General features: G+C 43.0%; 1 protein-coding gene and 1 long non-coding RNA gene across 2 annotated transcripts; both read left to right on the top strand.

The window, feature by feature from the left end:
• The first annotated feature begins 310 nt into the window (after positions 1-310).
• LOC134858906 (uncharacterized) lies at positions 311-2,351 on the top strand. Its single transcript, XR_010165004.1, has 4 exons — positions 311-538; positions 843-998; positions 1,119-1,333; positions 1,444-2,351. It is a non-coding gene; the product is annotated as an uncharacterized LOC134858906 (long non-coding RNA).
• A 9,342-nt stretch (positions 2,352-11,693) lies between these two features.
• Positions 11,694-13,423, top strand: zgc:162634 (uncharacterized protein LOC555881 homolog). The gene is made up of 2 exons (XM_063897860.1): positions 11,694-11,963; positions 13,043-13,423. Exons 1-2 carry the CDS (start codon positions 11,782-11,784, stop codon positions 13,185-13,187), a joined length of 327 nt encoding a protein of 108 aa, XP_063753930.1. The 5' UTR covers positions 11,694-11,781; the 3' UTR covers positions 13,188-13,423.
• Positions 13,424-14,590: the final 1,167 nt, after the last annotated feature.

The raw sequence follows: 14,590 nt of genomic DNA, 5'->3' as shown, positions 1-14,590 counted from the left end.
AAGGGTATAAAACAAAGTATTGAGATGAACTTTTGTTATTGACCAAATACTGATTTTCCACAATAATTTGAAAATAAATTCTTTAAAAATCCTACAATGTGATTTTCTGGATTTTTTCCCCCATTCTGTCTCTCATAGTTGAGGTATACCTATGATAAAAATTACAAGCCTCTCTCATCTTTTTAAATGGGAGAACTTGCGCAATTGGTGGCTGACTAAATACTTTTTTGCCCCACTGTAAGTTCAAAGTTTGTAGCTACACCACTTTTTAGTTCTCATTACCGAAACGTGAAGTTTTGAATTTTTTTTTTTTTTTACTGTTTTTATTTTGATATACCCTATTCCGTACGGTGGCCCTGAGAGGCCAGGGTGCTGCAAATTAAAAAAACCGCTGCAAATAAAAAGAAACACCGCGATGCAGATAAACAAAGCAATGACGCAAATAAAAAAGCGGAAGAGACTGTTACTGCCGATGCGCATGCGTTTTTTTATGCGAGAGAAGAAGAAGGCAGGGGGATCTCCAGGAAACATCTCATGGGTAAGTTTATAATGTTAAAGTTACACAGTATGTAGATAATATAATATCTGTCGCTGCCGTATTAATGACTTTAAATGACTTTATTCTGTGTGTGGGAGCAGATTATGTGTGTAGTGTATAATGTTAGTAGAACTTAGCTTTGACCAAAACTACAGAAAGCTATTTTCAAGTTGTTTGCTTGTCTGTGAAAACTGTAAGGGTACAGTTTGATTCTGCTCGATTTATCCGTGCAGCTTGAACCGTTTTAAATCTAGACTACTTTTATCTGCTAACGTTAGCTGTTTTGTATTGAATGCTCCCTCAGTGGAGATCCTTCATGACTTGACGATACGGAACAGTGCCATGTGGCAGACTGCTGGGTGCTTCAGACATGTCAGGTCATGTGAAGGGAAAAAAAAATCATTGTAGAGGAGTACCTGAAGTGGTACATTATCCACAGGAACAACACTGCAATCGAAAGGTAGGTTTTTGTATTTCATTGTTGTTGCTAAAATAATTACGACAAACGTGTTGCTGTTGACCCATTTTCTTGCTTACTTACCTCTACATGACGCACATGCATCTTTTAATTGTATTTTAGATTCAAGGCTGGACTTGAAAGTTTGCTGTTTCTGACAGCTCTGCAGCAGCATCCGACGGTCCTGACCCCTGCTCTCTGTCATGCCGATGTGAAGCTGTCTGCTGCAGAGATGGAAAATCTGTTTCAGCCTGAACTTAGTCAACAGGGAAGCAACAGAAGGGCTCAGGAAGAGAAAGCTATGAGTTACTGGGCAGACTATGTTCTCGATTCTGAAGGTTAGTCAATTTGCTCTTGTCAGATTTTTATACACACAAATTATAAAAGGTTCCGGTGTTGATGTAGATAGTATTTACTGTCAATTGATTCCAATGTTCTTTACTTTTAGAAAATGACAGTTCAGTGACCTTGGAGGAGGTGTTAATGTTCACTACAGGTGTGCCATGTGTGCCTCCTGCTTGTATGAGTCCTCTGCCACGCCTTCAGTTCCTATCTTCTACAACGTCAACATTCCCAATGGCAAATGCCTGTGCCAACATTTTAAAGCTTCCTCTTTTGGACACTTATGGTGCCTTCAAAGCCAACATGAACTTTGGCATTAAGAATTTCCCCGGCTTTGGGTGCCTCTAAACAATTAAATAACTTGTGGTTAAAGTTAATGTTGCCGCTCACAGTACACAGTCAGTAGTTTTAATGTTGCGGTGTGTCAGACCTAAATGTTGTGACATAAGAGAGATGTGTGAGAGTTTTTCATGGCAGTTTTGTCATATTTCATATATAACATATGAACAACACCACACATTTGTATTGTGTTGTTCTCGTCAGGTAAACCATGGTTAAGTCAAGAGTTCAGAACATGTGTTAAGAAGATGTTTTACAAATATTTACATAAACAGTAAATAAAGACTGCAAAAGGCGCCTTGTAGTGCAAATGTGCCAATTCTGTTTTGGCCATTTTATCAACATGTTTTTACATGGACTTTGTTAAAGAGCAAAGCTGAATGACTCTTCATTAAATGGTTTGAGAGTGTTTCATTTTAACGTAAGGACTTGTTTTTCTACGTATAGCATATATGTTACCAGTGTTGGGAAGGATACTTTCAAAACGTATTCCGTTACAGAATACAGAATACATGCCCAAAAATGTAATTTGTAACGTATTCCGTTACATTAGTCAATCTGAGTAACGTATTCTGAATACTTGGATTACTTCCACATTGAATTGCATTTTATACGTGTAGGAATATGCCCATCAAATCCTGCTTACTAAACAGCCCTATTCTGGTGTGTTCTTCTGTTCCAATTGGCTGAATGTGTTAGGTCCAAGTCACCCTGAAAGTGCAATATATTATAATTTTCTGTAGAGGAACAAAGAAATGTGCAGAAAATGTGCCCTGAACAAAGACTGAGGGTATGTTAACACAAAATATGTTTTGCTTGGTTAAAAAAAAAAGAAGAATTGACCAATTTTCCCATTCAGTTTCTTTATTTACTCAGCTGTTAAAAGTGGGAAAATAGAAAAACATAAAATACTCTGTTTCTGTTCAGAATTTGCTGTTACATCTAACATTTTTTTTTTCACTGAGCGACTAAGTGCGTAGGTGTTCCAACTTATCACCTTAAAAATAAAAAGCACCAGAGGAAAACCTGCATTTTCCCTACCTTTGTCCCGATTTTACATGATAAAAGCATAAAAGGATGATATGAAACATTCCATTAAGATTGTTACAGCTGACTTTTTTAACATTAATGTTCTTCCATTAAGAAAGATACACTAATAACGGTCCTTCAAAACAAAACAGAAACACAAACTGAATGTGATGATGGCAAAATGATATCCTTTTTTTAAACTACGCCACCAAATGTTATATTGAAAAACCAACATTACTTCTTGGTAATGTAACAACAAAGGCTAGCAGCAAAAAACAATCCAAAATGTCAAAGTTGTACATAACATAGGATGAAAAACTTTTTTTTGCAAACATTTGCAGAAGGCATGTAAGGTCTTGCTTTTATGTGAATGTCAGATGAAAAAAATACAACAATTGGTTTTAAAAAGAATAATGTGGTTGTCAATGTGCATTGCCTGTGAATGCCTGTGAACCTTAAGCCAATATGCTTTGAGCCACCTACCTACATATTTGACCCACCTACTCTACATGTCAACACTCCAGTAAAGGCGGTTGTATCGCAGCAGGAGAGCCTGCTCAAAGTGCTTATCTGTCATTTTGTTACGGTGTGGAGTGAAAATAAGTCCTCCCTGGCTAAAGAGACGCTCGACAGGAGCACTTGATGGCAGAGTAGTATTGTACTTTAAGAAGAGGGCTCTGATCATTGGATACATCTTCAATGCCAATGACTTGTCTGGATCTTGGAGATACCTCTGCACCTCTTCCTCCACTGATGAACTTGTCATCTGTGCTCTCTCAAAAGTGAAGAAGTTGTCATCATCTTCTGGATCACCTCCAACTGCGGCATTTCCAGAGGTGCCGGCGTCCTCAGAAGGCTCTGTATGAAGAAGACGAGTCTCTTGGACCATTGCTCTTTTCATTGCTTCCCTCTCTTCGTCACCACAGTCGAAACTTTGGGATGGTGGAAGCCGCCATCCTTGCCTCATGGGAGGCCAGCACCTGCCCAAATCGAGTGTCAATGGCTTTTATAACAGCTGAGAGGATGTGGGTTGAGAACTGCACTTGTGTCAACTTTTCAGCTAACTTGGCTTTTAGGCTGAGAATGGTGGGAACTATATATCCAAAGTAACAGTTCTTTTCTCCCTGGAGCAGGTTGATTGAGTATGCAAGAGGTTTCAGAATGGCTGTGTACTCTTTTAGAAACATCATCTCTTGAGGATGCAGTTTGGCCACTTTCAGCTGGTCAAAGATTCTATTGAGCTGACTCTCAGTGAGACTCATTAACTTCTCGATTGCATGATACTCTGAGCTCCACCTAGTCACTGAAGGTACCAAACATCTCATTTGGGCAATTTCGTCAATTGCATCAGCAGCACCTGATGAGCGATGAGACTTATTCCAGATTGCAGCACATTTTGACATTGCACTTCTGTATAGTTTTCGAGAAACACCCTGCGAGGCAACTTTGTCAAGATCATTTGTGGCAACAAGATTCAAAGTATGCGCGGCACATCGATGGTGAGGTGGCAAAAAAAAGTTTAGCTCCTCTTCCTCTTGCTCCTCCTGAAGAACTGCAGAGACATCAGCAAACTGCACATCATCTATGCCATCCATCTCATCATCCATTTCACACCCTCCATATTCATTGAATGCCTTCACGAAATTGGATCTGGAATTCTGCATGAATCTGACTAATTTTGGCAGCAATCACATCATAGGTGTGGCGGCCCCTTATCCTTTCACATGCCAGCGCAGCAGACTTTCGATCTAATGTCTCTGGCTCAATCCAGTGACACGTGATTCCCATGAAACTCCTATGATGAGCCGTCCATATATCTGCTGTTGTGCACACGTTTTGAACATCCTGAAGAGTTTCAGTAAGTGCCTCCTTCATACTTTGAGATCCCCTTTTAATGCACAACATCAATGTTTTTCTGCACATGGGTGTCCTACCCCCACTAATTCCTTCGATCATCTTACGGAATGGGGCATTCTCCACTAATGAAAAGGGCTGCACATCTGCAATTACGAACTCAAGAACCAAGGAGTTTACTTTTCTTTGGGTGATTGCTGAGGTGCTGAGTGTTGATTGTTTGAGAGGAGGTGTGGTGGGCATGGCTCTTTGTTCACCACCATCATCTGATGCCATTTCTGCTGTTTTCAAGACACTGGAATGCTTCCTCTAAAATAAAGAAAGACATCAAGAGCATAAATAAATAACACTGAAATTGTTTTATGCTGGGAAGAATGAAAAGGATTAATGTAGGCCTATACATGTGTGTAAAACCATGTGGAAGCATTTAAACATATAAAAAGCTTCCACAGTAGCATTACTAACAAGTACCTGAACTAGCAGACAGATGTTTTTGTGTTTGTAGTCCCGAACTGCATACTACAAAAATCTAACCACTGTCTAAGCTAACACAAGCTAATTTTAGCTAACATTAGCTAGCATGTCAAACAGGGCTAGTCAGACTCTTTCAATGGCTCCGGGGCTAGTAAATCAGCACATTAAGTACTATATAGAATGAAAAGTTGCACATAACTGATACAACTATTAAATAGCAAGATGACCAGTAAAACTACAGCAGATGACAACCCCCATCCATCCATCCATCCATCTTCTCCCGCTTTTCCATCAGGGTCGCGGAGGTAACAGCTCCAGCAGAGAGCCCCAAACTTTCCTTTCCCTGGCCACATCAACCAGCTCTGACTGGGGGATTCCAAGGCGCTCCCAGGCCAGTGAAGAGATATAATCCCTCCACCTGGTCCTAGGTCTACCCCTCGGTCTCTTCCCAGCTGGACGTGCCTGGAACACCTCCCTAGGGAGGCGCCCAGGTGGCATCCTCACTAGGTGCCCGAACCACCTCAACTGGCTCCTTTCAACGCGAAGGAGCAGCGGTTCTACTCCAAGTCCCTCCCGGATGACTGAACTTCTCACCTTATCCCTAAGGGAGATGCCAGCCACCCTGCGGAGAAATCCCATTTCGGCTGCTTGTATCCGCGATCTCGTTCTTTTGGTCATGACCCATCCTTCATGACCATAGGTGAGGGTAGGAACGAAGATGGCCCGGTAGACAGAGAGCTTTGCCTTCTGGCTCAGCTCTCTTTTCGTCACAACGGTGCGGTAAAGCGACTGCAGTACCGCTCCCGCTGCTCCGATTCTCCGGCCCATCTCACGCTCCATTGTTCCCTCATTCGAGAACAAGACCCCGAGATACTTGAACTCCTTCTCTTGGGGTAAGGCCTCATTCCCTACCTGGAGTGGACAATCCATCGGTTTCCTGCTGAGAACCATGGCCTCAGATTTGGAGGTGCTGATCCTCATCCCAGTCGCTTCACACTCGGCCGCGAACCGATCCAGTGAGTGCTGAAGGTCACAGACCGATGAAGCCATTAGGACCACCCCGGGCGCCGTACATAATGGCAGCCCACTGCTCCTAACACTAGGATGGGTCAAATGCAGAGACCGCATTTCGTTGTCCTAGTACTTGTACTCTGTGCAATGACAATAAAGTTGAATCTTCATCTTTTTCTTCATCATCTGCAAAAAGCAGTGGTGCAATCCTTAGCCCACCAAACTGCAGCCCCCCTCCCCCACGACTACGCCTCAAAGTCCTGTCCATGTCTAATATCACAAACAGGATTGGTGGCAAAGCGCAGCCCTGGCGGAGGCCAACCCTCACCGGAAAATCGGTCCGACGTGCTACTGAGGACCCGGACACAGCTCTCGCTTTGAGAGTACAGAGATTGGATGGCCCTAAGTAGAGACCCCCTCACCCCATACTCCCGCAGCACCTCCGACAGTATCTCCCTGGGAACCCGGTCATACGCCTTCTCCAAATCCACAAAGCACATGTAGACCGGATGAGCGTACTCCCAGGCCCCCTCCAGGATCCTTGCGAGAGTGAAAAGCTGGTCCGTCGTTCCACGACCAGGACGAAAACCGCATTGTTCCTCCTCAATCTGAGGTTCGACAATCGGCCGGACCCTCCTTTCCAGCACCTTAGAGTAAACTTTCCCGGGGAGGCTGAGTAATGTGATGCCTCTGTAATTGGCACACACCCTCTGATCCCCCTTTTTAAAAAGGGGAACCACCACCCCTGTCTGCCACTCCTTCGGTACTGTTTCCGACTTCCACGCAATGTTGATGAGACGTGTCAACCATGACAGTCCTTCAACACCCAGAGCCTTCAGCATTTCTGGGCGGATCTCATCCACCCCCGGGGCTTTGCCACTGTGGAGCTGTTTAACTACCTCAGTGACTTCCCCCCGTGAGATTGGAATTGATCATACTCCAGCTCCGCCTCTAACATAGAGGGCGGAGTTGTCGGATTCAGGAGTTCTTCAAAGTGTTCCTTCCACCGCCCTAACACACTATCAGTTGAGGTCAACAGCGTCCCATCCTTACTGTACACAGCTTGGATGGTTCCCTGCTTCTCCCTCCTGAGGTGTCGGACGGTTTTCCAGAACAACTTTGGTGCTGACCGAAAGTCCTTCTCCATGGCTTCTCCGAACTTCTCCCACACCCGCTGCTTTGCCTCGGCCATGGCTGAGGCTGCTGCCCTTCGGGCCCGTCGATATCTTGCAACTGCGTCAGGAGTACCCAGGGATAACATATCCCGGAAGGCCTCCTTCTTCAGTCGGACGGCTTCCCTGACCACCGGTGTCCACCAGGAGGTTCGAGGGTTACCGCCCCTTGAGGCACCTAAAACCTTAAGACCACAGCTCACCGCCGCAGATTCGGCAATGGAGGCTTTGAACACTGCCCACTCTGGTTCAATGTCCCCAGCCTCCACAGGGATGCCTGAAAAGCTCCGCCAGAGGTGTGAGTTGAAGGCCTCCTGGACTTGGGACTCCTCCAGACGTTCCCAGTTCACCCGCAATACACGTTTGGGCTTACTAGATATGTCCAGAGGCTTCCCCCGCCACTCGGCCCAACTCACCACCAGATGGTGATCAGTTGACAACTCCGCCCCTCTCTCCAACCGAGTGTCCAAAACATGCGGCCTCAGGTCCGATGATACGATAACAAAATCGATCATGAACCTTCTGCTTAGGGTGGTCTGGTACCACTGTCACTTATGAGCATCCTTATGTTCGAACATGGTGTTTGTTATGGCCAATCCATGACTAGCACAGAAGTCCAGTAGCAAACCACCACTCCGGTTCAGATCAGGGGGGCCGTTCCTCCCAATCACGCCCCTCCAAGTGTCTCCATCATTGCCCACGTGTGCGTTGAAGTCTCCCAGCAAGACTAAGGAGTCCCATTCAGGAGCCCCTTACAGGACTTCTTTCAGGGTCTCCAAGAAGGCCGAATACTCTGAACTGCTGTTTGGTGCATAAGCACACACAACAGTCAGAGTTTTCCCCCCCATGACCCGCAGGCATAGGGAGGCGACCCTCTCGTCCACTGGGGTAAACTCCAACAAAGCGGCACTGACCCGGGGGCTTGTGAGCATCCCCACACCCGCTCGGCGCCTCACACATTGGGCAACTCCGGAGAAGAATAGAGTCCAACACTTATCCAGAAGTAAGGTTCCAGAGCCGACGCTGTGCGTAGAGGTGAGCCACACCAGATCCAACCGGTAATGCTCCACCTCCTGCACAAGCTCCGGCTCCTTCCCCCCCAGAGAGGTGACATTCCACGTCCCCAAAGCCAGCTTCTGTCGCCTGAGTCTGGTCCGTCGAGACCCTCTGCTTTCACTACCACCCTTCTGGCAGCGCACCCGACCCCATCGCTGTTTCCCGTAGGTGGTGGGCCCGCGGGACGGAGAAGCTGAGGTGTTGCCCACGTTGCTTTTTCAGGCTGTGCCCGGCCGGGCTCCGTGGCAAGCCCGGCCACCAGACGCTCGCTGACGAGTCCTCCTTCTGGGCCTGGCTCCAGAAGGGAACCCGGGCTTCCTCCGGGCCGGGTATCCTCGCTTTCAAGTGTGTTTTTCATGAGGTCTTTTTGAACCAATCTTAGTCTGGCCCCTTACCTGAGACCAATTTGCTATGGGAGACCCTACCAGACAACACAACCCCCAGGTTCATCGGGGCACACAAACCTCTCCACCACGATAAGGTGCTGGTTCTCGGAAAGGCTAAACAGAAAGTAGTTATATTTACGAGATAGGATTGTGTTTATTTTCTTTTTTTTTTGTGACAACATTTTTATTAAGCAATTGCACATCAATATACAAAAGTACAATACAATATTGAGTGGGCATGAAAAGTGTAAGGTCGGCCATTTGTCACAAAAATATGCATCCAAATTTCAATAAAATACAACTTCGTGACGCAAAGAAAAATAATGACCCCCCACCCAACCATCAAAAAAAATCAAACTTCGGGGGAAAGAAGGATTCATAAAATGAATGTCACAAGGGGTGATGATAGTTAAGGTTATAAGGTTACCCCAATAAGCATTTCAAAGATTCAGCTGCTGTCTGCCAAATGGACAGAGTTTTTTCAGTAGCTCCATGAATACGGGCAGTTGACAATTCCAAATATACCACATCTAAAAAGGTAAGAATGCACTGTCTAATGTTAAGCATCTGCGAGGGTTTCCATCGCATAACAACCATCTTTTTGGCGGCCGTGAGCCCAGCTAGGATGATGCGCTTATTTAGTCTAGAAGTATGAAGTCCTGAAAAATCTGAATCAGAACAGGGACAGTCGCTGGTACCGACAGGATTGTGTTTATTGTACTTAACATTACTAAATGCAAATTGCTCTATTAATATGTCATTCAAACGAATGCGACCCGAGCCATTTCAATTCATGTCCTTTTCCATACTCTGGTTCATTTTTATAGGAAAGCCACATACAAAGTTACTCAGTGCAACACTGCCCCCACACGGACCAATGTGGAAACAATCCTTAGTTTTGAGATGAAAAAAAAGCACAACTAAGTTTTTCCATCACTTTAAAATGTCCAGTTTTTTAAATTGATGGTTGTTCAAAAATATTATTATTACATTTTTTTTGTTTTGTTTTTGATGTTTTAAACCTTCACATAACAGATTTAGTGAAAATGTAGTCTCCTGTGAAGGGGGTCGTTTCGGCCGTATCCCATGCATCTCTGGACATAATGATGACACCAAATCTTCACTAGAGGTTCACAGAGAGGCAAACCATACAATAAAGCAACGATTATATCAATACCTTTTACCATCTGTGTAAGATACACTGTTAAACACACATGAATTATAGTCGGAAATTCAAAATCCAAAAGGTACAGTATGTTTATTATTTTCTGTCCTTAAAGTAATGACATGGTTGGTCTTTGTTCTACCTTGGGTAGGGTAACCTCAAAGTTTAGGGGGCTTTCGTTCTTTACTATGAGCAGGATCACAAATTATGCATCAGACAAACCTGCTCTCAGCTCACTTCCTGTGAGAAAACACAAGCAGGACAGAGTAGAGACACATGAGGGGTGCATCATTACTCTATTTCATAAATCAAGCTATTAAACCAGTCTAAAACTATGTTCTTATATGGAGTTGCTTAAGAAATCAACAGGCAGAACTAACCCTTCAGCTCACAGAAGAGGAGCCTGATTGAGACAGTCTTATCAGAGGAAGACATGATAGGAAATGCAACACTTTAGGGATTAATCATTAGCCCAGCTATCTGTTCCATTATGCATAAATGATGGGTCTGCACAACTTCAGGGACATATTTAAATGTCATTGTTTGCTGATGATGGGGATTTATTAAAAAGAGGAAAGAAGAGCAATAAGATTAAGGTAATACAGGAGGGCGATACTGTGGGAAAAAATAGTTAATGGAGATTAAAGTTTCAATAGAAAAAAACTAAAACAGTATAATCACTATATAAAGAGGAGCTGTTTCTTAAATAACGATGTATGACAGATCAGCTATTAAACATTTTAATATATCAGTGAATAAATCATCCATTCTGAAAAATAAAGCAGGTAGTCATATACGTAAATACTTGGGTGAGAACATCTCCTATCGCTGTCTGTTCTAGTTTGCTCTACTTTTGTACTTCCAGAGCAGAAGAAGGAACACTTAAGAAGTATTACCTCTGTAAAGTGACTTTGAGCATCTGTAAAAGTGCTTACAAATAAAATGTATTATTATTAATGGTCCCACAGAGGGGAAATGTACATTCTGCATTTGACCCATCCTAGTGCCTTGCTCAGGGACACCTCGGTAGCTCTTGCTTTTTCGGGGACTTGAGCCGGTGATCTTCCGGGTCCAAAACCAGGTCCTTACAGGCCTCGCCACCACCACCCACATGACTAGTGTTCTATGTTATGCAAAACTACGTGCTACAAGTGTCTGTCCACCACTTTAAATTCAAAACTGCTCCACCAATTGAGATTGAAAAGACTGTAGGTCCAGCCTTTCACAAACTCTATGGATTGTATCGTACTATATTGAAGGTTAGTATAAGATTATAGATGAACTGCTCATGATCCGGAAGCAGAAACCTAAATAAAGAAGTCGGAGGCGGGGCAAGCTCAATATTTGAGAATTTGTTGTGTTGCGTTCAGAATGACTTTTCTGTCTGCTCTTAATGTTGAGGTGCAGGAAATTATGTGACATAATAAAAGTTAAGGATACAGCATTGGGCCAAACTTTAAGGGCATTCTGAAGATGGACATCCAATAAATAAATAACTCCAACCATGGTGGGAGAGAGATGGGAACAAACAGGAGAAGCTATAGACATGACATTAAGTCAGAAAATATAAACCCCCACAGCGCCATTACACCAGCCTGACTGACTGTTTCCATCAGTTTCAACAGATGTCAATATTCTGGAGGAAATGAAGGTCTTTCTTCACAAATGTTCTGATTCTGACTTTAATCTCAGAACTTTGAAACACATGGCCCTTATCCCCTTGAATGCATACTTATATACCTGTTTTCTATTAATGTATTTATGTATTTATTTGTGTGAATGGGATTGATAATTCTGATCCACACGCTAATACAGTAGTGGGCGGTAATGCGCCTTGACGTTGTTAACCAACCCAAAGACCAAAGAAGAAGAAAGAGGAGGACAGATATTCGGGTTACACGGCGTTTGTGCTGCTTCCGGTCGGGGAGTGTTTGCTAGCTTCTCGGACTGTTTCGGTCATGTTTCGGAATGTTTTTGGTAGACTGCTGACAGAAACAGTGTGTGTTCGCCGCTGTGTGCATAAGAGGCTGACCCCCGGCTGTGTGTCGCTGCGGAGCTTCTCAGGTCTGAAGGACGGAGAGCAGTTTGACCTCTCCCTGCTGGAGCTGCTGGTGTGTCCGCTGAGCAAGAAGCCGCTCAGGTAAAACACACACAAACTAAACAACATGTGAGGTAGGGGGCTTTCCTTGTACACGAGTCCAATAATACACATGCGAAGCGTCGGGGATCCTAGAGCTTCGTAGCCGGTCTGATTTTGCGATTTGTTTGCGTTGTTCTGGCTTTAATAAATAGACCGGAAGTACTGACCCTCTCTGTTGTCCAACAAAAACAAAATCAGCTGTGTCTGTGTGTGACAGACGGCTCTCATTTGTCAGTTGGAAAGACTCTTTGAAATGAAAACTTCAACAAATATTTAAAACTATAAAATCATTTAAAATTACAAAACAATTTAAAATCCTTAATAATAGTATATAACATTAATCACGTACAAACACTCTGACATCAACTATACAATTATAATAAAATAAACTAGACAATTTAATTGAGCAATGCAATTCCAATTGATGTCTAAAACAATAATTGACATCAGTATGTATAAAAACCGTAAATCCGAGTATTTGTGTAGTAAGACACTAAAATAACTTCAACAGACCATAGTGTAGCAATAACTTCTTTAACTGATCTAAACGAATAATATAAAACATTTAAACAAATCTCCATTCCTGTCAGCTGTGTCTGTGTCCCTTTAATGACAGAATGTTCTTGTGATTAAACAACAAAAAATAGTATACGTTAATTTTTATTCCATCTTCTTATTCTCTAAGATGTAAATCATTACAAATAAATTGCGATCTCAAAAATGAACATTTACACGACTGTTACACTTAGTAATCGTTATCAGCCACCTAGACAAGGAAAGACTCCTTTTTATTATCAGTTTCATGTCAGTGTAATGCCTGCTTCTAATTCTTATTGATGATAATAAATGGCTCTGGGATTTCTGCAGATGATATTGTTTACTACTTTTAAGGTAATGAAAGGAAAAGAAAGACATTTTTCAAAAAGCTTACATAGGAATATTTGAGTTGATATTTAATATGAATGTACCTTCATTGGTTCAGGCCCAGTGTCCACTAACGTGGGCAAAGTGTTGATTATGTCACCTGCAGTTACAAACTTATTTAAGAAGAACGACGTCTGGCTTTTGTCCCTGCACAGGTACGCATCTGAGACCAATGAGCTGATCAACGAGGAGCTCGGTATCGCTTATCCCATCATCGACGGCATCCCCAACATGATCCCTCAGGACGCCAGGCTCATACAGAAACACACAGCCCCCTCCACTACTCCAACGCAGGCGTAGAAACTCCGCCACCAGCTGACCCCACAGAGACTGTTAACATTACAGTGTTTTAAGGCTCAATTCTTCTGTACCTGCTGCGATCAGACGCTTGTAAGCATGTTCTCCCTGTCTGTGATGGTGGGGCTGGTGCCGATAGTGTCTCTCTTTGGTCTGTTCTACTCGGCTGCAGTGGATGAGAACTTCCCTCAGGGCTGCACCAGCAGCAGCAGTGTGTGTTTCTATAGCCTGCTGCTGCCCGTCACCATCCCCGTCTACGTCTTCTTCCACCTCTGGAGCTGGATCGGGATCAAGCTCTTCAGACACAACTAGCATGTTCTGTTCTACCTGAAAACACGTCAATAAATCCTATGCTGTCATCTTGCCTTTCTGGACCCAGTTTGTTTTGTTGGTTATTAAAAGGCAAAATACATCAAATCGGTACAGCACAAACACAGCTTTCATGGTTTCAAAACAGAAAATGTTGCTTTATCCACTAAATGAAATTCTGCTTTGATACATATTTAGTCGGGTACCCAGAGGTCGAGAAGTACTCAGATCTTGTACTTGAGTAAAAGTAGAAGTACTCAGATCTTGTACTTGAGTAAAGTAGAAGTACTCAGATCTTGTACTTGAGTAAAGTAGAAGTACCAGAGTGTAGGAATACTCTGTCACAGTAAAAGTATTCTAAATGTTCCTCCAGTGAAAGTAGAAAGTACTCTCATCTAAATGTACTTAAAGTAGCGACAGTAAAAGTAGTCATTGTTTGATTGGTCCATTTCAGAATAATATCTCTGATCTGTTTTATAATTATTGATCATTAAAGTGTTCTCAGAGCTGGTAAAGGTGCAGCTAGTTTGAATGGCTTTGTATACTGCAGGGTAGCTGCTGGATTTACTGCAGGTGAACTAAAGTCTGATTTAAGGGAGATTATATTTACCATCATTAATCCTGATCTGTAAAGTCACTTTTCTTTTTTTTATAATTCTGAATTTAGAATTTCAATGTGTGTTTCACATCCCTGTGTGAACCTGTACTGTTTTTCCTCTTCTCTGTTGCTGCATAAACACTTGAATTTCCCCACAGGGATAAATAAAGGTACATTTTATCTTATTCTCTTATCTTAAAGGGATTAAATAAATGTAGTGGAGTAAAAGTACACCATTTACGTTTGGATTGTAGTGGAGTAGAAGTAAAAAGTAGCATAAAATGAAAATACTCAAGCATAGTAAAAGTTCCTCAAAATGGTACTTGAGGAAATGTACTTAGTTACTTCCCACCTCTGCGGGTATCAAGGATATGGACAAATGATGGTGAAGAGCGGCAGTGTGTAATAACTGGCAAAAAGATATTTTCGTTTGAGTAGTAGTCATGTTTGCTTTAAAGACCCAATGCTCACATGTTAGTCACAGCAGCTTAAAAACAGG

The sequence above is a fragment of the Eleginops maclovinus genome, chromosome 2, assembly GCF_036324505.1.
Source record: "Eleginops maclovinus isolate JMC-PN-2008 ecotype Puerto Natales chromosome 2, JC_Emac_rtc_rv5, whole genome shotgun sequence".
Taxonomy (NCBI): Eukaryota; Metazoa; Chordata; class Actinopteri; order Perciformes; family Eleginopidae; genus Eleginops; species Eleginops maclovinus.
This window is presented reverse-complemented; position numbering and strand designations above follow the sequence as displayed.

Bases quoted from the DNA above. Each gene is read 5' to 3' on its own strand.
- zgc:162634 (XM_063897860.1), top strand. From the start codon at position 11,782: ATGTTTCGGAATGTTTTTGGTAGACTGCTGACAGAAACAGTGTGTGTT. The intron at 11,964-13,042 runs GTAAAACACACA...GTCCCTGCACAG, and splicing joins CTGAGCAAGAAGCCGCTCAG to GTACGCATCTGAGACCAATG.